This window comes from Argentina silus, assembly GCF_951799395.1.
Source record: "Argentina silus genome assembly, chromosome: Y".
In the NCBI taxonomy this organism is placed as follows: domain Eukaryota; kingdom Metazoa; phylum Chordata; class Actinopteri; order Argentiniformes; family Argentinidae; genus Argentina; species Argentina silus.
In genome coordinates this window covers 10,859,304-10,885,175 of record NC_139654.1, presented here as the reverse complement: position 1 = coordinate 10,885,175, position 25,872 = coordinate 10,859,304, and the positions used below count along the sequence as shown (strand labels likewise).

Here is a 25,872-nt window from a genome sequence, read left to right as displayed (position 1 = left end):
GCTGGTAGACAAATTTGAACACTCATTCCAAAGAACAGCCAAACAATGCTAGACAGTGTACCAAAGTGTCACTGCTTCGATATAGCACGTGATTTGTTAACTATGAATCACCTGTTGCGAAATTATCTCAATGCGCAAAATTAAATTGTTATGACAACACGGATTGAAGAGGTGATGTGCGCAACTGTTGCTAAACCACAACAACTTTACACAAGTTCCCCGTAACGTCCATTCACCCCGGTGAAATGCGATTGATCCAAATGCAAAGTCAACGTGGATGTGAGAACTCAATACAAAAAGCAGAAAAGCATCTTCATATAAATTCCAATACAGTAGGGAATGAAAACACAGCCCAAATATTAAATTCCTAGGTCAGATATTCCGTTTCTTTGAAGCACTCTCCACTGTAGATATACTATGTCTTATTCAAGTGAGATGAAATAATATGAATTGTATCTATTTAATCACTATTTCTCTTTTCTTTTCAGATATAATGATGTGGATCTCCTTGTGACCAGGCTGAGTGGATACTGGTGTCAGAACAAGTTACATGACTGGGGACATGACTGCCACATCCACCCAGTAGGGAGAGGAGAGGAGAGGAAGCCATGACGTTAAACTGAATCTTTTCTCTGAGAAGACCCATGTCTCCTTCTAGAACTAAATGATGGAGCTCAGACACTTCCAAACCCTCTGGAATCATTCTAAAAGTAGTGACGTATCCAAGGCAACAACAACCTACTGGACTTGACAACAATAAAAAAAGCGGATAAACAAACCAAGCGCGAGAGAGAGAGAGAGAGAGACAGAGGAAAAGGGCAGAAAGGCAAGAAAGGAAGGCTTTCCAGAATGTTTATGAATTTCCGAAGGATCCGAAAATGTCAATGCATGCAGTTGGTGATCACCTGCTTCGTGCTCTCAGTGCTGATGGTGTGCTGGGAGCAGCTGGATCACCGCGTAGTCAGTCACATGAAGTCCTACTCGTACCGCTACCTCGTCAACAGCTACGGCTTCATCAACAAGAGCTTCGGGGTAAGCCGCGAGGAGGCGGAGAGCCAGGCTAACCACCGGTACCTCATCAACCACAGGGACAAGTGTGAGCCTCGCTCCCAGGATTGGGACAAGAACCAGGATCAGGACCTGGACCGGGACCTGGATGACCAGCATCTTCTCCTGCTACTGTTCGTCAAGTCTTCCCCGGAGAACCTGGAGCAGAGGCAGGCCGTCCGGGCTACGTGGGGGAACGAGAGCTACCTCCATAGGGAGCTGGGGGCTAGCGTCCGGGTGGTGTTTGCCCTGGGGGTGCACCCGGACCCCCAGCGGAGAGGCCGGGTGCAGAGGGACCTCTTGGGGGAGGATGCGGCCTATGGGGACCTGGTCCAGCAGGATTTTATGGACACGTTCCACAACCTCACCACCAAGCTACTCCTCCAGTTCCGCTGGGGCCACGCCTACTGCGGCCATGCCCGCTTCCTCATGTCAGCGGACGATGACATCTTCGTGCACATGCCCAACCTGGTGCGCTACCTGCGGGGTGTAGTCAGGCAGGGCGTGGCCAAGGACATGTGGGTGGGGCATGTTCACAGGGGAGCCCCGCCCATCCGGCGCAAGGACAGTAAATACCACGTCTCTTACGAGATGTACCCTTGGCCCTCTTACCCAGACTACACGGCAGGCGCCGGGTACGTGGTATCAGGGGACGTGGCAGCTAAAATCTACCAGGCCATGCTCTCCCTCAACGCCTCGATGTACATCGACGACGTGTTCATGGGTATCTGTGCTAACGCCATGGGCGTTTCCCCCCAGGAGCACGTCTACTTCTCGGGGGAGGGCAAGGCACCGTACCACCCCTGCATTTACGATCACATGATCACATCGCATGGACACGAGACGGACGTTCGCCGTCTGTGGCGGGAGGTCACGGACCCCCAGGTTCGTGGGGTCTCTTCAGGACTCGTGGGGAAGTTGTACTGTACGGCGGTAAAGGTTATGCTGCTGTGTCGGCCGTACTATCAGAACACGTACCCATGCAAGGCGGCGTTCTCATAGTTGTACAGTTACGGGGGCCTGGGGGCAGTGTCTCACACTGATGCTGCATATCTCTCTCTCTCGCGCTCTGTTTATTTTATTTTTTTATATTTCAGTGTTTACTTTACAGCTGGTATTGTTTTTCCAATAAAGACCAAAGCCTTGTTTCTAAAAACATCCTGTGGAACACTCGTGCCTTGGCTTGATGTGATGATGGGTACTTCAGAAGTGTACTCAGAAGTGTACATAGAAACAAGTGTACTTCAGAAGTGTGAGTTACTCAGAAGTGTGCTTCAGAAGTGTACTTGAATCGAAATGTAATGACATGAAGCGCTGACATGACTCCCTGTTCTACATGATAGGCCTAAACACTCATACTGTACCTTCTCTATATAGCACGTTTCTGTTTCTGAAGGGCTTGAAAAGTTTCACTCTCCTGAACCAACTGTGTGGTGGTAATCGTGTGTTGATGGCAAATGAGAAACACTGATCTCACTTATGATTTGAATATTCAAATAAGGGAACAATTACCATTGAATAAAATTACCTCACGACTCAAGGAGGAAATTCTGAAAAGTATTTCTAATAATTTTTCTATTGTTTTTCTGTATGCTATCAATATCACTCGTTCATTCTCTTTTCATGGCAGCTTGCTTTTTTTACCCCTCTTTTCACGCTCTTCTCTGTAGATTTCACCCCCCCCCCCATCTCTTTTCTCTAGAGTAGTAGTAGTTAAACCCCCCCTCCCACCGTTTCTCTCTTTTTTTTAATCTCACCCCCCTCTTCTCTGTAGAGCTCACTCCCCCTCTCTTTTCTCTAAAGTTGAGTTACCCCCTCTCTTCTTTCTCTTTTCTCTATAGTAGAGCTGTAACAAGTCCGTGACACAGAGGCGAGAGTCGAGGTACTGTTTTCTGGGAGTATCCCGTTTATTTTCATAAAATGTTCGTAATAATTCCACTGTTCGTAATAATTTCAATGTTCGTAACACCACGCCACTCGGCGACTTTCCAGTCGCCCTCCTTCCCTCTCGAACGCCGAGGCACACACATCTTAAATCATCTAGTCAACGAGGCTTCATTTGCAACAGGTGTGCAACGGAGCCTCGCCGACGTCACCCTGGCCACGGTCCTGTAGCTCCCTCTACAGGCCGAACGCTGCATGTCCCCCCACATACCCCCCACCGCCCGACACAGGCCGGGGACACGACGGCCGACAACCTACTCCCCCCCCCCTGCACGGGAGAGGAAGTCTGCCACGACCATCTGCGCCCCCAGTCTGTGCACGACCGAAAAGTTGAAGGGCTGCAACGCGAGATACCACCGGGTGATCCTCGCGTTCACATCCTTCATGCAGTGGAGCCACTGGAGGGGAGCATGGTCGGAGGAGAGGGTGAAAGCGCGACCCAGCAGATAGTAGCGGAGGGCGCCGACCTCCCACTTGATGGCCAGGCACTCCTTCTCCACCGTGCTGTACCGGCCCTCCCTCTCCGATAGTTTGCGGCTCAGGTACAGCACCGGCCGGTCAGCCCCCTCCACCCGCTGGGTCAGCACTGCTCCCAGGCCTCTATCCGACGCGTCCGTCTGTAGGGAGAAAGGGAGGTTAAAATCAGGCGCATACAGGACCGTTTCTCCACAAAGAGCTCCCTTAAGGGCCTCGAACGACCCCTGGCACTGGCCCGACAATTGGACCGGATCCGGGGCACCCTTCCGGGTGAGGTCCGTCAAGGGACTGGCCAGCTCTGAAAACCCCGGCACGAACTGCCGGTAATAGCCAGCCAGCCCCAGGAAGGCCCTCACCTCCTTCTTCGTCTTGGGCCGCGGAGAGGCTGCGATGGCCGCAGTCTTTTCAATCTGCGGCCACACCTCCCCCCGACCCAAGTGGTACCCCAGATACCGGATCTCCCTCCGCCCGATCACTCACTTCTTCGGGTTGGCCGTCAGCCCCGCCTGCCTCAGGGACTGCAGAACAGCAGCCACACTCTGCACATGCTGCGCCCAGGTGTCACTGTGAATGACAATGTCATCCAGGTAGGCCGCAGCATAGGCAGAGTGCGGCCGCAGAATGCGGTCCATGAGGCGCTGAAAAGTGGCTGGGGCTCCGAACAACCCGAAAGGGAGCACCGTGAACTGGAATAGCCCAAGCGGAGTGGAGAATGCAGTTTTCTCCCGGGATACCGGCGAGAGTGGAATCTGCCAGTATCCCTTCGTGCAATCCAACGTCGTGAAATACTTGGCCGTGCCAAGCCGGTCCAAGAGCTCGTCAACCCGGGGCATCGGGTAGGCATCGAACTTGGAGACCGCATTAACCCGTCTACAATCCACACAGAACCGTATAGCCCCATCCGGCTTGTTGACAAGCACGATGGGGCTACACCAGTCACTGCGGGACTCCTCGACCACACCCAGCTCCAGCATGGCTTCCAATTCCCTGCACACAATGTCTCGTTTGTGTACCGGCAACCTATAGGGACGTGTGCGCACCGTTAAACCCGGCTGCGTTTCTATGTGGTGGTCGATAAGCGTAGTCCGACCGGGCAGGGGAGAGAACACGTCCGCGAACTTAGCTTGCAAATCTGCAACGTCCGTGGCCTGGCTAGCAGAGAGATGGTTATCAATACCGACCGGAGTGCTAACTTTTGATTTTGGGACTTCCGGACCGAACTCATCTCTCTCTGGAATTATTGTAGCCAGAGCAACAGTGACCACGTCGTTCCATTTTTTTAGGAGATTTACGTGATACACCTGCAAGCTATCCCCCCGGTCCGAGCGTACTACCTCGTAATCCACGTCCCCCATGCGACGTGTGACCACAAACGGCCCTTGCCACTTCGCTAGTAATTTCGTGCTGGAGGTGGGTAACAGTACGAGCACCTTATCTCCCAGTGTAAATTCTTGCAGGTTAGTTCCCTGTCGTACAGTCGCTTTTGACGCTCCTGGGCTTACAGCAAATGCTCGCGTGAGATAACCCCTAGGGCGTGAAGGTCTAGGACACCCCGGGGCTTACGCCCGTAGAGTAATTCAAACGGGGAAAACCCGGTGGAAGCTTGGGGGACTTCCCGTACCGCAAACAGGGGATCTAGCCATTTATGCCAATTCCGACTATCCTCGTGTACAAACTTCCGGATCATTGACTTCAAGGTCCGATTGAACCGCTCACAAAGGCCATCAGTGGCCGGGTGGTAAACACTGGTTCGAATCGCCTTGATGTTCAACAAGCCATACAGTTCCTTGAGGGTGCGTGACATAAAATTAGTTCCCTGATCGATGAGAATCTCTTTCGGGATTCCCACGCGGGAGATTACTTGAAACAATGCCTGCGTTACACTCCTGGCAGAGATATTGCGCAGCGGTATTGCCTCGGGGTATCGGGTTGCGTAATCTATCAAGACCAACACAAATCGATATCCCTGTGTACACCCATCAAATGGCCCGATAATATCCATCGCAATGCGGTCGAATGGGTTCTCGACCAATGGTAAGGGCCGCAAGGGGGCCTGTGGAATGGCCGGGGGATTTACTCGGTACAACCTGTCGCTGATAATCGCGAAATAGGGGTGGGCACGTACTGCGTCTGGCCGTACCAAAGTACCGTCAATCGCTATCACTTGGTCATAGGCCGATCGTAGGGTCTCGTCACGAGACTGCTCGAGGGGGAAGTCACCTAGCAACGGATAGTTCGGCGGGGGAATCTCGGGTTGAGACCCCCCCACCGGCTCCGGCTCCTCGGCAGTGTCGCGAGGCGCCGCCTCAGCACAGAACACATTACCCGCCTCACACCTCCCTCTCTGTCGTGCACGCACCCCGGTAGCCCTCCTTACCACTTGAGGAAACCCCTCCCAATCTACACCCAGAATAAGGGGATGCGTGAGGCGCGGGTTAACCGCCGCCTGTACACTATGCTTTTTCCCTTCAAAATGAATCTCGATCGCGACCACAGGATATTCGTGAATGTCCCCATGCACACACTTCACCAACACCCTCGATGCCTTTAACAATGCCCCCGGCTGAACCAGGCGCTCCTGGATCATGGACTGCATGCAGCCCGAATCCAAGAAGGCCTGGTGCGTATCATGTTGTATCCTTACCGGAACACGATACGCCGCTCCCGGTCCGGGGGGAGGGCCCGGTATGTCGCTGATGCGGACGACCTGCCCCACCTCCCTCACTGGGCACTCCACCTGTACATGGCCCGGCCGTCCGCATCGCCAACACACCCCCCCCTGTCGCTCGGGGTGCTTCCTGTGGGGCCAGGGCTGGTTCTCGACATGCCTGCCCCTGCCATCTCGTCCTCGGGGCGGGCGCCGGTCTCTCCTCCTCCTTCACCATGGCTCCTTCCGGGCGCCGGACCCCCGCCCCCTGGCGCGGGGCCGGGGTTGGTCGTCGGGGCTCCTGCGGCGGGAGGGAGAGATGGTCCTCCGCCAAGGTAACGGAGGCCGCGAGATCCTGGGGCCGGTGGTACTGGACCCAGGCGGCGGTCCGGGCCGGGAGCCCCGTGGGGAATTGCTCCAACACCACCCGGTTCCCGACCTCCTCCGCCGAGCTGTTCCCTGGGTCCAGCCACCGCCGCGCGCTGTCCCGCAGCCGCTGGGCGTAGGCAAAGGGCCGGCTCCCCTCCTCCATCATCAGGGCCCCGACGAGCTCCAGGAGGAGGGTACGGTCCTCAGCCCTTGCCGTCACCATCTCCCTCACTGCGGTCTGGTGCTCCTGCTGGAGGTGGGCCTGCTGCTCCAGTATAAGGGCCATCCTTCCGATAGCCGCGCTTAACGCCTCCATTCCCTTTTTTTTCTCCGCCATCGCTGTGTCCCAGGTTGGGCGCCACTGTAACAAGTCTGTGACACAGAGGCGGAGTCGAGGTACTGTTTTCTGGGAGTATCCCGTTTATTTTCATAAAATGTTCGTAATAATTTCAATGTTCGTAACACCACGCCACTCGGCCCTCCTTCCCTCTCGAACGCCGAGGCACACACATCTTAAACCATCTAGTCAACGAGGCTTCATTTGCAACAGGTGTGCAACGGAGCCTCACCGACGTCACCCTGGCCACGGTCCTGTAGCTCCCTCTACAGGCCGAACGCTGCATGTCCCCCCACAAGAGCTCACCCCTCTCTTCTCTATAGAAGAGTCCCCCCTCCCCCCTTCTGTCTCTCCTCTTCTTTAACTTCCCTACACCGCCTGGTTTCTCTTCTGCTCGTCAGACTCTAGACCAGGGGGGCAACAGACATTTCCCAAGACATCACACACTCTGCCTGTGCAACTACTTCATATTAGCTAGTGAGCCAGCAAGGTTTGCTAAATCATTCCATATGAACTCGGGCTAACTGCTAAGCTAAGGGAGCTAACGGCTAAGTTACGACAGAGACCACACACAGGAACGGACACACACAAACCACACACACACACACACGGAACCTCTGAATACATTGTTTAGTAGCACCTCATACTGTTTGCCGCGGTCTTTGACGTACAGAACATCAAATCAAACTGGTCCTATGGGATATAGTGTGGGTGTGAATGAGCACATACACATTTGTTAGCGTAGCAGTGCTCCTGGATAGCCTATTGTAGGCTCTACAATCATTGATACTGGGGGACTTGACAAACATGACAAAGTCCCTACATGCTGTATTCATTAAAGGGGAATGGAGAGATCTTATAAACGGGATCGAATCTAATTTATACAAAATCAACTGGTGAACAGTGGTAACTTGGGGTGTGTCACCACCACTCCCCTTAAAAGCGAGGTCATCGGAGATGTGACAGTTCGTATGCTACTGTGATACGATATGCACCATGTTAGCATGGATGATCATTTTGACTAGCATCTGGGTCAAGAACAAGCATCACCTCTCTGGGGCTGTGGTCTGCAATGTGTGTGTGTGTGCGGTCAGATACCTTGATGCTTCCCTTGGCCTTGCTGATGTTCTTCCTCTTGGCGAGCTCAGTGTCGCTGGGCTGCTTGGTGGAGCTGGCCAAGGTCTCTGACGCCTGCAGTGTCGGCGCTGTAGACAGGGAGAACCATACAAAGAAGAACGGGATTATGATAAATCCCTTATATTTTATAAGAATCTATGTATATCTGTTTGTGATATAGTATATACCGAGGCATATAAGACACATTTGATTTGGGGATCTTGATGGGATAATCTGCCCTTGTTTGTTTGCTATTGTGTGTGTGTGGAATGCATTACAATGAGTCTGTCCTACAATTTCTACCTCCACCAGCCTCCCCTGATATGAAGGTAGATTATAACACGCTCAAGTGTCAGGTGACTCACGTGGGGCGGGGCCGGCGCCACGGGCTGGACGGAGCAGGTCTGTTTGGTGGAGAGCTTCTTCAGGCTGACGTGTCTCTTCTCAAACATCTCCTGAACATCCTCCATCCTCTTCAAAGCTTTCTGCTCGTTGGCCTGCAGGACAGGGGGACAGAGAGGTTAGGAGGTCAGAGGCATAGATATAGAATTCATTGAATGAACATTTTCGTTTAAATCAACCTTTATGGGTGGACCGGCGGCCATCTTTGGTGTACCATTTTAGAGTTGTTTATTCAATACAACACTGATGGGTTAGCTTCCCAGACCCAGATTAAACTACTCGATTTACATTGTATAGTTGTCTTGCACTTATTGATTTGATATAGTCACCTACATCGAGTAGATGTTATGTGTGTGTTAATGTTTTTATTGTAATGCATGGAATGGAGCCATTCCATGCATGACAATGAGCCGGTCCTCCAATTTCTACCACCACCAGCCTCCCTCTGTTCCACCCACACTTTGACGTCAGCAGACAGGACCATCTCATAGCTGGTTCTAATCAGCTGGTTCTCCTGGGCTGTCTCCAGGAACCGCTGCCTGGGATGCCAGCAGATACACCCCAGACTCACCCCATTGGTTAACCTGCAACCAATAGACATGGGGAAGGATGAGTTGACTCACATTATTGGTTAACTTGCAACCAATAGCAGGGGAGGGAGGGATGAGTTGACAAATGATATCAAAGGCTGTTTGCAATTTTCATCAAATTAAATTAAAACATTTAATTACATGTATTTTTATATCAGATTTCATACACCAATGCAATACAATGCGCTTTTTTTTCACATATGTCTGTTACTTCGACCATATACGATATAGGTCGATAACAATGGCATGGTAGGTTTAATGGTAGGAGAGGCTGGTGGAGGTCGAACGTTTGATACCATTCCTCATTCCGTTTCATGCATGACAATGAGCCTGTCCTCCAATTTCTACCTCATATTTCTACCAAGTTCAAATTACAAAATCACATTCATTTCCTTCTCTGAAATTAGTTTGGATTTGGATTTTTAACTGTGGATTTTCGCTCTGTCATAACACACTCTATTCTGCATCTCAGTTTTTTTTTTCTGATATAAAAATACATGAGCGTAGCCCGCTCGTTTTGCTACGACGCCATATCCCAGAGTCTACCTTTAATAGACCAGACTCACCTTGTCTATGCCCCTGTGTATCTGGAGGGACTTGGAGAGGATGTCGTTCTTCTTCTGCGCTTCGTTGGTGAAGTCGTCACAGACACAGCGGAGCTCCACACACTTAGGCCTGATGGAGTCCACAGCGTAGTGGTCGCTCTGGATCAGCTGGTCCCCATGCAGGGCGTGGAGCTGGGCCTTCTCATGTCTGAAGACTTGTGTTAGCTCCCAGGGAGATAATGTCTAGCCGACTGAATAACTCAGCTAACTCACACAGTACTACAATAGGCTTGTAATTAACTTAGTGGTGTAACTATCAAAGACAAATCATAAGATAATCATGTGTTTTCAATTTGATTTCAACATTTGAACATTTGATTTGTTTGAATATGAGTATTCACTTATAGAGACATACTGGACACATTGTGTTGTGTGTGTGGGCATTGGAGACGCAGCAGGTGTAAACAAAACACTGTGTTGTATCCACATGTAGGGAACAGCCCCTCCCTACTTGCAAGCAATGGTCAGCCCCCAAACCCCTGCCCGATCACCCTGTTCTTCCACCTCGGCTGGCCGCCTGGCACCGCCGCCACTACGAGGATGCAGCGGTCGCGCTGTTCAGTCACAGCTTTTCACTGTCTTGGCGCCCCGGTGGTGGAACAAGCTTCCCACTGCTGTCAGGACTGCAGAGTCACTACTTATCTTCCGCCGTAGACTGAAGACCCATCTCTTCAGGCTACATCTTGTTACGGTTCCCCCTTCTAACCAACCCTCTGGCACCACCTTGAGGCCGCGGCGGTCATCACTGGAGCGTCTTCCTCCCAGTCGACAGCGCACCTGGACCCGATCCCCAATCAGCACACCTGTGACCCATCCCCAATCAGCACCTGTGGAAGAATGGAGACACTGGTTTGAGGGTGCTGAACAGTCATTTGTGGTATGGACTGATCATAAGAACCTGGCTTATATTCAGACCGCCAAGAGGCTCAACTCTCGCCAGGCCCGTTGGGCGTTATTCTTTGGTCGGTTCAAGTTCACTCTTACCTAGCCCAGTCGAACCCACCATGATCCTTCCCCCCTCGTGCGTGGTGGGCGCGGTAACGTGGGAGATTGAGTCCCTCGTGAGGACCGCCCCAAGAACCCAACCATACCCAGGTAACGGCCTTACGGCTCACAGGTCCTTCAGTGGGTTCACGCCTCCCGGTTCGCCTGTCATCCTGGGGTCAGTCGCACAATGTCCCTTTTGAAGTGGCGTTCCTGGTGGACCTCCATGGACGTTGACACTCGGACCTACATGCGTGCTTGCACTGTGTGTGCATGCAGCAAGGCCTCTCACCAGCCATCCTCCGGCCTGCTCCGCCCTCTTCCGGTCCCCAGTCGACCTTGGAGTCACATAGGTCTCGACTTTGTCACCGGACTCCCACCATCTCAGGGTAACACCGTCATCCTCACTATATCAATCATCAATCAATCAAGCTTTATTTATATAGCGCCTTTCATACAAAATTGCAATACAAGGTACTTAACAGTAAAATTTTAAATACATAAGTACAGAACATACATACATATAGAATAGAATAGAAATAAGAATGCATTAAGAGGGGAAATAAAAAGAAAACAAAAATAGAAGTGCAAATGGATTAAGAGAAAGCTAAGCTAAAAAGGTGTGTCTTGAGGTTTCTTTTAAAAGTGTTTATGGATTGTGACACCCTAAGCTCATGAGGTAGGTTATTCCAGAGGCGAGGACCATAGACACTAAAAGCTGCCTCCCCGTATTTCTTTGTCCTCGCTCCAGGTATGACTAAAAGACCAGTGTCAGAGGACCTGAGAGGTCTTGATGGACTGTAAACTGAAAGCATATCTGACAGGTATTCAGGCGCTAGACCATTTAGTGATTTGAATACCAGTAAAAGGATCTTGAAATCAATTCTAAAACTGACAGGCAGCCAATCAAGAAACTTTAAGACAGGAGAGATGTGTGTTCTTCATCTGGTCTTGGTCAATACATGTGCTGCATTCTGAATGATCTGTAGCTTGTTTATAGTTTTTTTTTAGGTAGACCAGAGAACAGAGCATTGCAATAATCTAACCTGTTAGTGATAAATGCATGCATAAGTCTCTCAGTATCTGCCTGGGAGAGAAATGGTTGCACTTTGACAATATTTTTAAGGTGATAAAAAGCGTTTTTAGTGATATTACTGATGTGTGATTCAAAATTCAAATCAGGGTCTAGAAGTACGCCAAGATTTTTTTGCGAGGGGCTTGGTGTTTTGTGCTAGAGACTTTAAGCTAGTGCATAGTTTCTCTCGTTCGACCTTTGTTCCGGTGATTAAGACCTCCGTCCTATCTTTGTTTAATTAACAAGGAAGTTATGGGACATCCACGAGTTGATATGATCAATGCACTGAACTAGTTTATCAATAAATAAAGATAAAGAATAAAGAAATGTACAGTTGCGTATCATCGGCATAGCTATGAAAATTAATTCCATGTTCTCTGATAATGTTTCCTAGAGGCAGCACATAGAGACTGAAGAACACAGGTCCCAAAATGGAGCCTTGAAGGACCCCACACGTTATGCTAGAGTTAGCTGAGGAGTGTTCACCAAGGGAGACTGAAAAAGCTCTGCCGGACAGATAAGTCCTAAACCAGTCTAAAACGGAGCCAGAGAGACCAACACAATTTTGTAATCTGTTAGTAAGGATGTCATGATCAACTGCATAAAATGCAGTGCTTAAATCTAATTACTAATAATAGCAGTACTAATATTGTGAGTTTATTGTCATCCATATTCATTCTTAAGTAATTTACAACCTTAGCTAGTGCTGTCTCAGTACTATGGTGGGGACGAAAACCAGATTGAAATTTCTCAAGTGTACCGCTGAAATGAAGGTAATCATTTAGCTGTCTGAATACTAAGGATAAAAAGGAAAGGTTTGAAATTGGCCTGAAGTTATTTAGTACTAAAGAATCCAGGTCATTTTTCTTTAGGAGGGGTTTTACAACAGCATTTTTCAGTGCCTCGGGGAAAGTACCAGTGAGTAGGGAGTACTTTGCAATTGCTAGAACTTCATCCTCCAGGCAATTAAACACAGTCTTAAAAAAGGTGGTGCGGATGGGGTCAAGTGAGCAGGTAGAGGGTTTTAGTTCCATAACTTCTTTCCTCAGCATTTCCATTAATTCCATTAATTCATAGTGATCTTAGGCAGAGGGGTAGTGTCCAAAGACAGGGGCTCACGCACATTCTGTAAAACATGTTTGAGGTCCAGCCTGATTTTTGATATCTTGTCCCTGAAAAATGTGGCAAATTCTTTGCTTTTTGATACTGAGGAGAATAAAGCGTGTTTTTTGGGGGGCTGGATTTATGAGGCTGTCAATAGTTGAGAAAAGTATTCTAGGATTATTAAGATTATTAGAAATCATCTTTGAGAAATGAGCTTGTCTTGCATTTCTAATTGCTCTGTTGAAGTTGGCGAGGTGTTCTTTAAAAATGTCAAAATGGAGCAGCTTAGTTTTTCTCCATGGGTAGTACATTTTAGCGATGGTTGAAAGATCTAACATGTTGCCTGTTGCCAATAGTAACTGGGATGGTATTAGAATGAAAACAAACATCTTTACTGTGAGAAATTAATGACTATTTGTTAATTAGTCCAGGACCCCTGTGTTGACCATGACAGGGTCGGAATCACACAAGGTAACTGATTTGATTGACTTTGTTTTGTTGGAATGGGGGATATCGTTACCCTGTGGGGGCCTGGACTTTCTCAGACAGCTGTGTCAGTGTGTTGGATGGCAAAGTCCATGTTAGCAGAGAGAAAGTGTGCACCAGTGCGGTTGGGGTGGAGTCCATCACCCTTATAGTACTCACTGCGGTTCCAGAAGAGATCGACGTTCTCAATTAAGTGGATGAGATGGATTCCGAGGGTTGTGCACTCTGCCTTGAGCCAGTTGTGGAGAGAGAGTAGCCTGGTGAAACGGCCATAGCCAAGCCCAAGAGTAGAAATTGGACCGGAGATCAGGATCCTTTTCCCAGTGGACAGTAGTGCAGCCAGGAGATGTCTGAAGTCCTCTATTAACATTTCTGACTGCCATTTCCTTGTGTCGTTCGACCCAACGTGCACAATGATCCTGGTGCACTCTGGGTGGTGTTGTAGTGCAGTAAGTAGCTGTTCCAGGATGTCTGACACACAGGCTCCAGGGAAACAGTAGGTGTGCCCCCCCCTCACTCTGATGTCCCTTATGATGGAGCTCCCTAGGACTATGGTTGATGGGGGAGGGTGGTCAGGCTTAGAAGTGCCAGGTGGGTTGCAGGGTCTGTAGGATCTCCTGGAGTGTGGGCGCTGGGATCTGGTTGTGTATGGCCTGGATGCAGCTGTAGCAGCAGACACAGGAACAGTAGACACTGGGACAGGAGCAGGGATGACAGGGGTAGTGGGGCTGGGCGCTGGGGCAGCTGAGGCATCAGAAGGACCAGGAGGAGGTGCAGGCTCAGTGGGCTGTGATGTATGTAGCCGCTCCAGGGCATGGAATCTGTTGCTGAGACAAGGGACCTCTACAGGTGCGTGAGTCGGTGACTGTCTGCCTTTCCATTGTTCTCCTGAGGTGGTGTTCAAGGCCCCAGAGGAATGTCTCTTGTGATGCTTGCTTCCCCGAGCAGTAATCCAGGGTTCTGGCGCAGAGGGTGTAGAGCAGTGCAGGTTCTTGGGTTTAGCCCCCAGTCTGGGCCAGGAGTCTTCCAGTAGGCCTGGTGGAGCTTTCATTATTACTGGCTCTCCGATGGTGGTAGTGCCAAGCCAGGGGAGAGTGGTGTCATCTTCAGCTATCCTGGATGTAGCCAGGGCAACCATTGAGTCAATGTCCTGCTCGTTCAAGTTCAAGTTCAAGTTCAAGTTTATTTGTTATGTGTCATACACGAGTGCAGGGAGTAAAATTCTTGGGCTGAGACAAGACAATAAGTGACATAGTACAATATAAGTGAGACGGTTGGACAGTGACGATTGTGGTGGAAGTCTAGGATACAGTTTGAACATAATAGTAGGCGCCGCCACGGCTACTGGCTGATGGGCTTGTGTTTACGTGAGAAAGGGCGGGAGAGAATGAACAATGGGGAGACTCTCTTACTGATCAATCAGCGCTTTCTTACTGATTAATTGCCGTTCAACATTTCACACCTATCAACACCTAGCGCCTGTCCCCCCATTATTGCTCTCTCTCACCACTCCGTCCGAAACTACCGCTGTTCACATGGTAATTATACAGTGCTTCTTAGAACAATGGCTATAGAACTTTAGAGGTGTGGCAAGAGAAAATGTAATCACAGTAGTTACACAAGTTGTATCAGTCATATGAAAGTGTATAACCTGAAAATAGTTCTATGAATGTATTTTCCATAACAATCTCTCCTTTTAAAATTTAATTCCTTGAATGTTAACAACACTTCAGCCTAAAATATCATATTTCACTGGACGGAGGTTCTCATATCCTCCTCGTCCACATCAAATAAGTTTAACCGGGAAAGGGATCCGGGTTAGAAAGGTCTCCATAACAGTACCATGTTAGTTGTCATTATATGGGTGGCCGGCCTCCTTATACATGCCTTGCCAACCACCGACATCACTATACAACTATTTTTCATCAAGAAAGCGATAAGTGCACGCCTGATTAAGGGCATCACATAGGCCAAATAGCAAGTTCCACCTGCATTTTTAGGTACACAACTGTAAGCTTTTGGACCGCAGACTAAGTACACTTGCTCTGGCAGTGGTTAAGCTACGGTGAGGTCGAATTGGGTTTGGTTTCCTGCGTTATTATGAACAATCACTCTTTCCCAGATAAACTTGGCCTGTTGTCTTATTAGAGAACAGTATGTCACATTATGTAGCTCATATACAGCCACTCCGTAGGCCGCTTCATGGTGTTTCAATTATGTTGGAATCAGAGGTTACTAGCACGTGATTCTTGTTGGAGCCCTGCAGTGGCTCAGTGTTGTCCTTGTCTTGGGCCTTACTACTTCTCACGCCTGGTCCCGTCGTGTTGCCCCTGGGCTGGCCGCTGACGTCTAGTCTTGCTGGATCGCTCCTGGTCTGCCCGCTGATGGCTGGTCTCACTGGGTCACTCCCGGTCTGCCTGCTGATGGCTGGTCTCACTGGGTCACTCCCGCTGATGGCTGGTCTCGCCGGGTCACTCCATGTCTGTCCGCTGACGTCCCCACTGGTCTCTCCAGTGATGGTGCCTTCTTGCCGTGTGTGGCATGTCAAAGTCAAAGTCAAAGTGGCTTTAATGTCAATTCTTGACATGTCAAGACATACAAAGGAATCGAGAGGACGTTTCTCACTCTCCCACGGTGAGACAGATAAAGTGCCCAGGCACAACAGGTAAGACAAGACATACTAAAAGTAAAACATTCAATAAAAATAATTTAAACAGTGCAAAAAGAACAGTCAGTAAAGACAGTAAATAGCAGCCAAATACTGTGTATTCTGTGTACAAATAATAGTGCAATAGTAGATTGTCCAGAGTCCGTAGTGTTTTTAGGGGGGGGGGGGGTGGCTGAAGGGTTGGGAGGGGGGGGGGGTTTCAGCTTCCTGACAGCCTGGAGGATGTGGCTGGGGGGAGTGAGGGGAGAGAATTTAGCTTCCTGACAGCTTGGGGTATGAAGCTTTTCGTGAGTCTGGTGGTGTGGGCACGGAGGCTCCTATACCTTCTTCCAGAAGGCAGGAGGCTGAACAGACTGTGTGCGGGGTGGCTTGCGTCGCTCACAATCGAGGTAGCTTTTCGGGTGAGGCGGGTGGAGTAAGTCTCTTGCAGGGAAGGGAGTGGGGCACCAATGATCTTGCCAGCTGTGTTCACTATGCGTTGCAGTGCTTTCCTGCTGTGTTCGGTGCAGCAACCGCGCTGGACAGGATGCTTTCAATGGTGCCTCGGTAGAATGTTGTCAGGATTGGTGTGGGAGCTTTCGCTCGCTTCAGCTTGCGGAGGAAGTAGAGGCGCCGCTGGGCTGTCTTCGCCAGTGATGCAGTGTTGGTGGTCCAGGAGAGGTCCTTGCTGATGTGCACCCCCAGGAATTTGGTGCTGCTCACTCTCTCCACAGCAGCACCATCGATGGTCAGTGGTGGGTGTTCTGTGTGGCCTCTCCGGAAGTCGACCACAATCTCCTTAGTTTTGCTGACATTCAGCAGGAGGTTGTTGTCTCTGCACCACGTGGTCAGAAGGTTGACCTCCTTCCTGTAGTCGGTCTCGTCGTTCTTGGAGATGAGACCCACCAGAGTTGTGTCGTCCGCAAACTTCACCATGTGATTGGTGCTGTAGGTTGGTGTGCAGTCGTGAGTCAGCAGGGTGAAGAGGGGGGGCCCCTGTGCTGAGTGTGATGCTGCTCGAGGTGTTGTTGCCGACTCGTACTGCTTGTGGTCTCTCACTGAGGAAGTCCAGCAGCCAGTTGCAGAGGGAGGTGTTGAGCCCCAGCTGGTCCAGTTTACAGATCAGTTGTTGTGGGATTATGGTGTTAAATGCTGAGCTAAAGTCTATGAAAAGCATTCTCACATATGAGTCTGCTTTTTCCAGGTGGGTGAGGGCTGGGTGGAGAGCAAAGCAGATTGCGTCCTCTGTGGAACGTTTTGCTCGTTATGCAAACTGAAAGGGGTCCAGGGTGGGGGGGGAGGATGGACTTGATGTGAGACATGACTAGCCGTTCAAAGCACTTCATGATGATGGGGGTCAGTGCTACAGGGAGATAGTCGTTGAAGCAGGATGGAACGGATTTCTTTGGCACAGGTATGATGATGGAGGTCTTGAAATGTGATGGGACAGCAGCTTGACTTAAAGAAGTGTTAAAGATGTCCGTGAAGACATCCTTAACCTCCTCTGCGCAGTCCCTCAGCACACGGCCTGGAATGTTGTCTGGGCCTGTTGTTTTGCGGGGGTTGATGGTAGAGAGTGTCCTCTTCACACTGGCAGCAGACAGGCACAGGACCTGATCGTGGGGGGAGGGGTGGAGTTTTCTGTGGGCTTGTGTTGTTTGTTGCTTCAAACTGTGCAAAGAAGCTGTTGAGGTTGTTGAGCAGAGAGATGTTGTTGTCGCAGGTCTGTGGCGCGGGCTTGTAGTCCGTTATGGTCTGAATGCCCTGCCACAGGCTCCGCGTGTCTCTGCTGTCCTTGAAGTGGCAGGTAATCTTGTTTGTGTACTCCAGTTTTGCTTTCCTGATGCCACGGGACAGGCTGGCTCTCGCTGTTCTCAGGCCATTTTCATCCCCGGCTCTGAAGGCTTTGTCTCTGGACCTCAGCAGCCGATGGACAGCCCCTGTCAGCCATGGCTTCTGGTTAGCCCGAGTGATGATGGTCTTTGTGTGGGTCACATCATCAGAGCACTTACGGATGTAAGAGAGGACAGTGTCTGTAAGCTCCTCATTGTCCGTATGGTTGTTCTGTGTGGCTGCTTCTGGGTGTGCTGTCTGTTGTTCACTGATACAGTTCACAAAGTGTCGCTGTTGCTGGAGGTTGGAGGGATGTATACCGCGGCTAGCAAGACCGCAGTAAACTCCCTCGGCAGATAGAAAGGACGGCACTTTATGATCATAAACTCCGCTAGTGGTGAACAGTGTTTGCATACTACCACAGCGTCCCGGCACCACGCATCACGAATGTAAACACAAACCCCGCCGCCACGCTGTTTACCTCCGTTGACGAGGGCTCTGTCCGCTCGATAGCATGTTAGCTGCTCAAGTTGTACAGCGGAGTTGGGGATGTTGTCGTTAAGCCATGTTTCAGTGAAAACAAGTACACAGCAGTTACTCACTGCCCGATTCGCTGACCTCAGCAGTCGTATGTGATCCATTTTGTTGTCCAAGGATCGTACGTTAGCCAGGATGATGGATGGTATGGCTGGGCGAGTTGGACTAGCCGCTAGCCTAGCCCGGATGCCTCCGCGCTTGCCCCTCTTCTGCTTCCTCGCGTACCGCTTCCGACCTCTCCTTTCCGGGGGAGTGGTGGCAGTCGAGTCGAGTCGAGTCGGGTCGAGTCGAGTAATCGCAGGCCGGCGAAGTAATCCGAGCTCTTTGAGTGTCTCTGTTGTGGTGTCCAAAACTTTGTAAATCTTGTTCTCGCAGATGTCTAGCAGAGCCTGTCGACTGTACTTGTATTCTGACGCAGACAGACGAGACGGACACGACAAACTTTCGGGCAAACACTTATTAAACAAACAAAACACCGCATTCTCTGGAGCGCGAGTGGTCGCTGCATGTACACGCGCCGCCATCTTGCATAGGATTTTTCAGACCCACGTGCCTCTCTCTGCAGACTGCGTGACAAGATGTACCTGGAAAGGCCCCAACCATCATGGACTGCTCCAGTGTTTTCTCCTGCAGTTCTTGATCAGCACCCACTCCCCTTGCTGGATGTCGTGGAGAGGTCCCCCTAGTGGTGTGAGGAGTGCCTCCTTCATGGTTCTGTGGATGCCTCTTAAAACTCTGGTCAAGTTAGCACAGCATGTTAGCATAGAGTAATTCACGTAGCATTGGTCTACCAATCAGGATCCCATGAGGAGACAGGCCGTTCTTTGCCCTAGGCCTCCCTCGCCTAGCTGTGAGGATCAATGGAAAAGCTTTAACCCAGTTCAGTCCGACTTCTTCACAGAAAAAATGCCCACAAAAACTAAACAATATCTCTTTCCCTCGCAGGGGTTTAACTCAACAAAACAACAGAGTCCATCATAACACGATCAAATGGGCCATCAGGGGGAGGATGGCTTGATTGGGGAACCATTTGCCCTCTTTCTACACTATGCCAAATTCTGTGAATAATTTGAAAAGCCTTGGATGTACCAATGCTTATTTGCAATATCCGTCATCCCCCCTTTTGACACATGATCTTCTCCATGTGACAACACTTCATAAAAATAAAATAAACATTTGGTAAACATGGGTTATCATTTTAGGCCAACCCAAAACAAAAAAAATAACAGGTGTTTCTTAGTAATTATCTTAGGTATTTTGGTGATTGTGTCTATTCTGTTTGTACTCTGGCTTTTGCCCTCCCTGGTGAGCTTATGGCCCAAAAACAAACAACAACAACAACAAGAGCAACAACAACAGCAGCAACAACAACAGCAACAACCTTTACAAATAGTATTCTCTGCAAGCTTGCGTTGTGGCTCTGTTCTGCCAAATATGTTAAGGGTGCCTACCCCCTTTCAACACCAAATTCTTACTGAATAGATACTAAAGTTATCTCTTATACAGTCATGAGAAAAAGTTAGGACACCCCCCAAAATATTAAGTTATTCTCTTAAAAATATGGACATATCAATATGTTATCTTCTTTCTAACAATGTCTATAGATAAAGGGGATGTAATTGAACAAAAAACTATGAAAATGTAACTTTGTAATCATTTATTTAACGAAAAATTAACAATAATGCCAATTCCTACTGAGGAAAAAGTTAGGACACCCTATGCCCTAATAGCTAGTATTGCCCCCCTTGGCTGAAATAACCTCAATTAGACGTTTCTTATAACTGTCTACAGGTCTCTGATATCAATTGGGAGAAAGTTTTTCCCACTTCCCAATTCTTTCAGCTGTGTGATGTTCGAGGGGTGTCTTGCATGCACAGCCAGTTTCAAATCAATCCACAGCATCTCAATAAGATTAAGATCCGGGCTTTGACTTGACCATTCCAGAACTCTCAATTTATTTTTCTTGAGCCATTCCTTGGTAGATTTACTGAAATGTTTTGGGTCATTGTCATGTTGCATGGTCCACATCTGCTTCAGCTTCAACTTTCGAACAGATGGTCTCACATTTTCCTCAAGCACCCTCTGATACAATACAAAATTCATAGTGGATTCTATGATGGTGAGCTGACCAGGCCCTGCTGCAGAAAAGCAGCCCCAAACCATGACATTTCCACCCCCATGCTTCACAGTTGGTATGAGGTTCTTGTTCTCAAATGCTGTCTTGGTTTTGCGCCAAACATGTCTACTCTTACTGTGCCCAAATAGTTCAACTTTGGATTCATCTGTCCAAAGCACATTGTTCCAGAAGTTCTGGTCCCTCTCTAGGTGTTCTCTGGCAAACTTTAGTCTTGCCCTGATGTTTTTTTTTGACAGCAGGGGTTTCCTCCTTGCACACCTCCCATGTAATGCAAACTTGTTCAGTCTCTTTCTTATGGTGGATGCATGTACTTTGACATCAATTGTGGCAAGAGATACCTGTAGGTCTCGTGATGACATTCTGGGATTGTTGGAGACTTCTTTAAGCATCTTTCGGTCAGCTCTTAGGCTGAACTTGCTTGGGCGGCCTGACCTGGCCATGTTGGTGGTGGTTTTAAATGTTCTCCACTTGTAAATTATTTTCCGGACAGTGGAATGGCCAATTTCGAATAGTTTGGAGATCTTTTTATATCCCTTCCCAGACTCATATGCATCTACAATTTTTCTTCTGAAGGCCTCAGAGAGCTCTTTTGATCTCGCCATGGTGATGCAACTCACTTCAACAATCAAGAGCAAACCAAACTAAATATCTGAGGCTTAAATAGGACAGGCTCCTCCAAAATCCTCTGTAACGATGTTCTAATCATTTGCACCTGATGTGGTGCTCTTTATTATAATTTTAGGCATTTTAAGTGGAACTAAATGTGGGGGTGTCCTAACTTTTTCCTCACAAGAAGATTGCATTTCTATTAATTACATTTTACCAATCATTTTTTAAATAATTTGTTTCAGTTGTATTTGTTTAGTTATATTACCTCAATTTTTCAATATTGTTCAAATGAATATCAAATGTCCATATGTTTGAATATGTTGAAGAAGACAAAGGTTTTCATAGGGTGTCCTAATTTTTTCTCATGACTGTAGCTGCCCAAATACTGCTGGGTTTTCAACGTAGCCCCTAGGGGCTCTAGACCATGTATCTATCTATAAATCAATCAATCAACCTATCTATCTATCTATACCTATCTATATATATATACAGTGGGGGAAATAATTATTTGATCCCCTGCTGATTTTGTTAGTTTGCCTGATTACAAAAAAATGAGCGGTCTATAATTGTTATGGTACTTTTATTTTAACAAATAGAGACAGAATATCAACAAAGAAGTCCAGAAAAAACACATTATATAAAGTTATAAATTCATTTGCATTTGATCAAAGGAAATAAGTATTTGATCTCCTACAAACCAGCAAGAATTCTGGCTCATACAGACCGGTTATATGCCCATGAGGCACACAGATTACTCCTGTCACTTTAAGAAAGTACTCCTAATCTCTGCTTGTTATGGGTATAAAAGACACCTGTCAATAGAATCAATCTCTTCCACTCCAACCTCTCCACCACCATGGGCAAGACCAAAGAACATTCAAAGGACATCAGGGTAAGAGTTGTAGACCTGCACAAGGCTGGAATGGGCTACAAGACCATCAGCAAGAAGCTTGGTGAGAAGGAGACAACTGTTGGTGCAATTATTAGAAAATGGAAGAAATACAAAATAACCATCAAACCACCAAAATAACCGGCCTGGAGCTCCATGCAAGATCTCGCCTCGTGGGGTAAGGATGATCATGAGAAGGGTGAGGGATCAGCCCAGAACTACACGGGAGGAGCTTGGTAATGATCTCAAGGCAGCTGGGACCACAGTCACCAAGAAAACCATTGGTAACACACTACACCGTAACGGATTGAAATCCTGCAGTGCCCGCAAGGTCCCCCTGCTCAAGAAGGCACATGGACAGGCCCATCTGAAGTTTGCCAATGAACACCTAAATGATTCAGAGAAGGCTTGGGAGGAGGTGATGTGGTCAGATGAGATAGAAATTGAACTCTTTGGCATAAATTCGACTCGTTGTGTTTGGAGGGAGAGAAATGCTGAATGCTACAATCCCAAGAACACCATCTCCACCGTCAAACACGGAGGTGGAAACATTATGCTTTGGGGTTGTTTCTCTGCTAAGGGTACAGGACGACTTCACTGCATTGAGGGGCCAATGGACGGGGCCATGTACCGTAAGATCTTGGACGAGAACCTCCTTCCCTCAGCCAGAGCACTGAGGATGGGTCGTGGATGGGTCTTCCAGCATGACAATGACCCAAAACATACAGCCAAGGCAACAAAGGAGTGGCTCAAGAAGGTCATGGAGTGGCCTAGCTAGTCTCCAGACCTTAATCCTATAGAAAATTTGTGGAGGGAGCTGAAGCTTCGAGTTGCCAAGCAAAAGCCTTGAAACCTTCAGGATTTGGAGAGGATCTGTAAAGAGGAGTGGACCAAAATCCCTCCTGAGATGTGTGCAAACCTGGTGACCAACTATAAGAAACGTCTGACTTCTGTGCTTGCCAGCAAGGGTTTCTCCACCAAGTACTAAGTCATGTTTTGCTTGGGGATCAAATACTTATTTCGTTCGATCAAATGCAAATTAATTTATAACTTTATATAATATGTTTTTCTGGACTTTTTTTATTGATATTCTGTGTCTATTTGTTAAAATAAAAGTACCATAAAAATTATAGACCGCTCATTTCTTTGTAATCGGGCAAACTAACAAAATCAGCAGGGGATCAAATAATTATTTTCCCCACTGTATATATATATCATATCACTTATCCTTAAAGCGAAATGCGAACCAGATCTGGGAATCCTTATGTACAGGAATACTGAAGAACGCATTAGCTAGGTCGACCACTGAGAAATATGTAGCATTACCGGGTATATGCGTAATTAGTATATGGATCCGTAACAATAGGGGTGCGCGCTTGGACTGCTTCATTAACCTTTTTAAGATCCCGAACAAAGCGCCAGGTTTGTGGTTGGCCTTCCTGTTTGGCCTCTTTTACGGGGATGATGAGAGTATGACAAAAGGCTGTCAGGACATGGAACAATAATGCCTCTTTCCAATAATGCCTAAAAGGCTGGTGTAAATATCATCTATGGCTTCTCTCTGAACCAAACTTTTCCAACACTCATCCTGAATTTCCGAGACCTTAGCTGTACAATGAAAATTATCTTTATCCGTGAACATACAATTTCTAATTCTTAGCTCAGCTTACACCAACAATTTCTGTGTGATTGATCTCAGCCCCGAGGCGGGCAAGTCCCATCCGTAAAAATAATTTAGCGGTGCATTACCCAACGACACATTCTGCATTACCCGTTTCTCTATCCTAATTCCATTTTCTGAACACCACAGATTTAATCCTAACCCACACATCAAATCTCTACCTAGTAAATTGATTGGGTAGCAGTCAGATAATATGAATGAATGTTTACTATATTGACAATCATCATACATAGATAAAAGGACTGTGAACCTCTCTTTCACTTCTCTTCCCTCTGCTCCGACTATGGTGATTACCCTTCCACTGAGTTTCGGTGGGGGTTGCCAATCTTCTGCTCTCAAGACTGAGTACCCTGCTCCGGAATCTACTAAAAACGTAACCGATCTGCCAGCCACTTTCAATGTTATTCTAGGTAGTACCTCATATGCGCTTTCTTTTCTAATAGCCTGTATGTTCAGTAGTGGTGTACATGTGTGCTTAAGTATTGGTTTTATCTCACCGGGTACCGCCGTTGATGGGACCTCTCCCGCCTCCTCTGACCGTCAATATCCTTCCCACTCCGTTTCCCTCGGATTGCTGACCGTAATTCCTTGTTTATATCGGGGAGGTCGGCGCTGGGTTCGGGCGAGCCATATCTGCCCGTGGTGCTGTCAGGGGTCTGTAGGGTGGAGGACGGACAGAGGAGCAGTCGAGATCCGCATCAACCTGTTCGGACAAGAATACTATAGGACACTGGTTAGAAAGCCCTAGCCTATCTGACTCAACTTGTGGTTCCTTTCCTGATTCAACTGGCTTTACCTTCTCTAATTCAACTTGCTTTACCTTACCAGCAGCATGATTTCCAAGCCTATCTCCCAGTATGCTAATCTGTCTCTGGCTAAAACTCCCGTTCAATGGAAAACCCAAAATCTCCCACATAGGCAATTGTTCGCATGTCCATCGACCATATTTTTCAAATCATTATCTTAGCGCATCCCTTGGCTTTACTGGCCGCTTTCCCCATTATCAATTAGTGTAGCAACTTTTTCAGGTATTTCAAAAAGGTTAAGTTTCGTCAACGACAATAGGTGAGTTCCTTACCTTTTATTCACGTGTCTCCACACCGGTCTTTACGCGTTTCATACAAATTCTAACTATTAGGTATACCAAAAAATTATAATAGAAAATATATATATATTCATATATGTGTGCCTTCCACACGTTGAGTGTCCCCGACACCTCTTCTCGAAGTGTCAATCAGCCCGTCGGCTCTTAGCAACAAGTTTATCTAGATTAAAAACAAAACAGAAACACACACAAACAACAAACTGCAGACCTAAACCTGGTTTAGGATTTTCAACTGTTCCAGACAGCCGACCAACGGTGTGTCCTCCACACAGTGTCTTCGACACTAGCCTATGCCAGATTTTCAACAGAAGATCTATCACCAAAACAGGATTCACAACTGAAGACCTATGCCAGATAGGATTTTCACTGAAGATGTTATGAACAGCGACCCAGCACCTGGCTGGGATTTTTGCTAGCACCCAGTTCTACCCGAGGGCTGGGATTTTTAGTACAAATATTGTGGTCTTACCTCTTCCGAGTTCAATGTCTTTATGGACTCGCCGTGCCTGAGAACTCCGTCCCTCTCCTTTCAGGTGCCTTTCTCTCAACCTTTGCGTTCTGAACTTTCAAAGGGAGGATTTCGGCTCCAGGAATATATCATGACCGTATACGAGTTGACCTTCTTGGCAGAGAGACGACGAACTCAGGGCAGGCGGTCCCGGATCGAGCCCCCAAATTGTGGTGGAAGTCTAGGATTTACCACTCTGTACTTTAGCTCTTCGGAGGTAAGAATCAAGAAACAAGTCCTGAGTAGCCACAATATCTGAGTCCGGTATTTATTGCTTGCAAACAAGAGACAAGAGCGTAACAGCAGCCCAGCGTAGAACCGGGGGTCCGTTCAGCACAAGTCTGAAGAGACAATGATCAGGTTTGTCTTTTATACAGTTTGAACATAATAGTAGGCGCCGCCACGGCTACTGGCTGATGGGCTTGTGTTTACGTGAGAAAGGGCGGGAGAGAATGAACAATGGGGAGACTCTCTTACTGATCAATCAGCGCTTTCTTACTGATTAATTGCCGTTCAACATTTCACACCTATCGACAGGATGCGCCTGTCCCCCCATTATTGCTCTCTCTCACCACTCCGTCCGAAACTACCGCTGTTCACATGGTAATTATACAGTGCTTCTTAGAACAATGGCTATAGAACTTTAGAGGTGTGGCAAGAGAAAATGTAATCACAGTAGTTACACAAGTTGTATCAGTCATATGAAAGTGTATAACCTGAAAATAGTTCTATGAATGTATTTT

The 25,872-nt window shown here is 48.1% G+C and overlaps 1 protein-coding gene across 1 annotated transcript; it reads left to right on the top strand.

Annotated features, from left to right (window-relative positions):
• Positions 1–849: 849 nt before the first annotated feature.
• LOC310823770 (lactosylceramide 1,3-N-acetyl-beta-D-glucosaminyltransferase A-like) lies at positions 850–2,049 on the top strand (the record flags this gene model as incomplete). The annotated part of the gene is made up of 1 exon (XM_083696622.1): positions 850–2,049. The coding sequence occupies one exon, from the start codon at positions 850–852 to the stop codon at positions 2,047–2,049; it is 1,200 nt and encodes a 399-aa protein (XP_083552748.1).
• Positions 2,050–25,872: the final 23,823 nt, after the last annotated feature.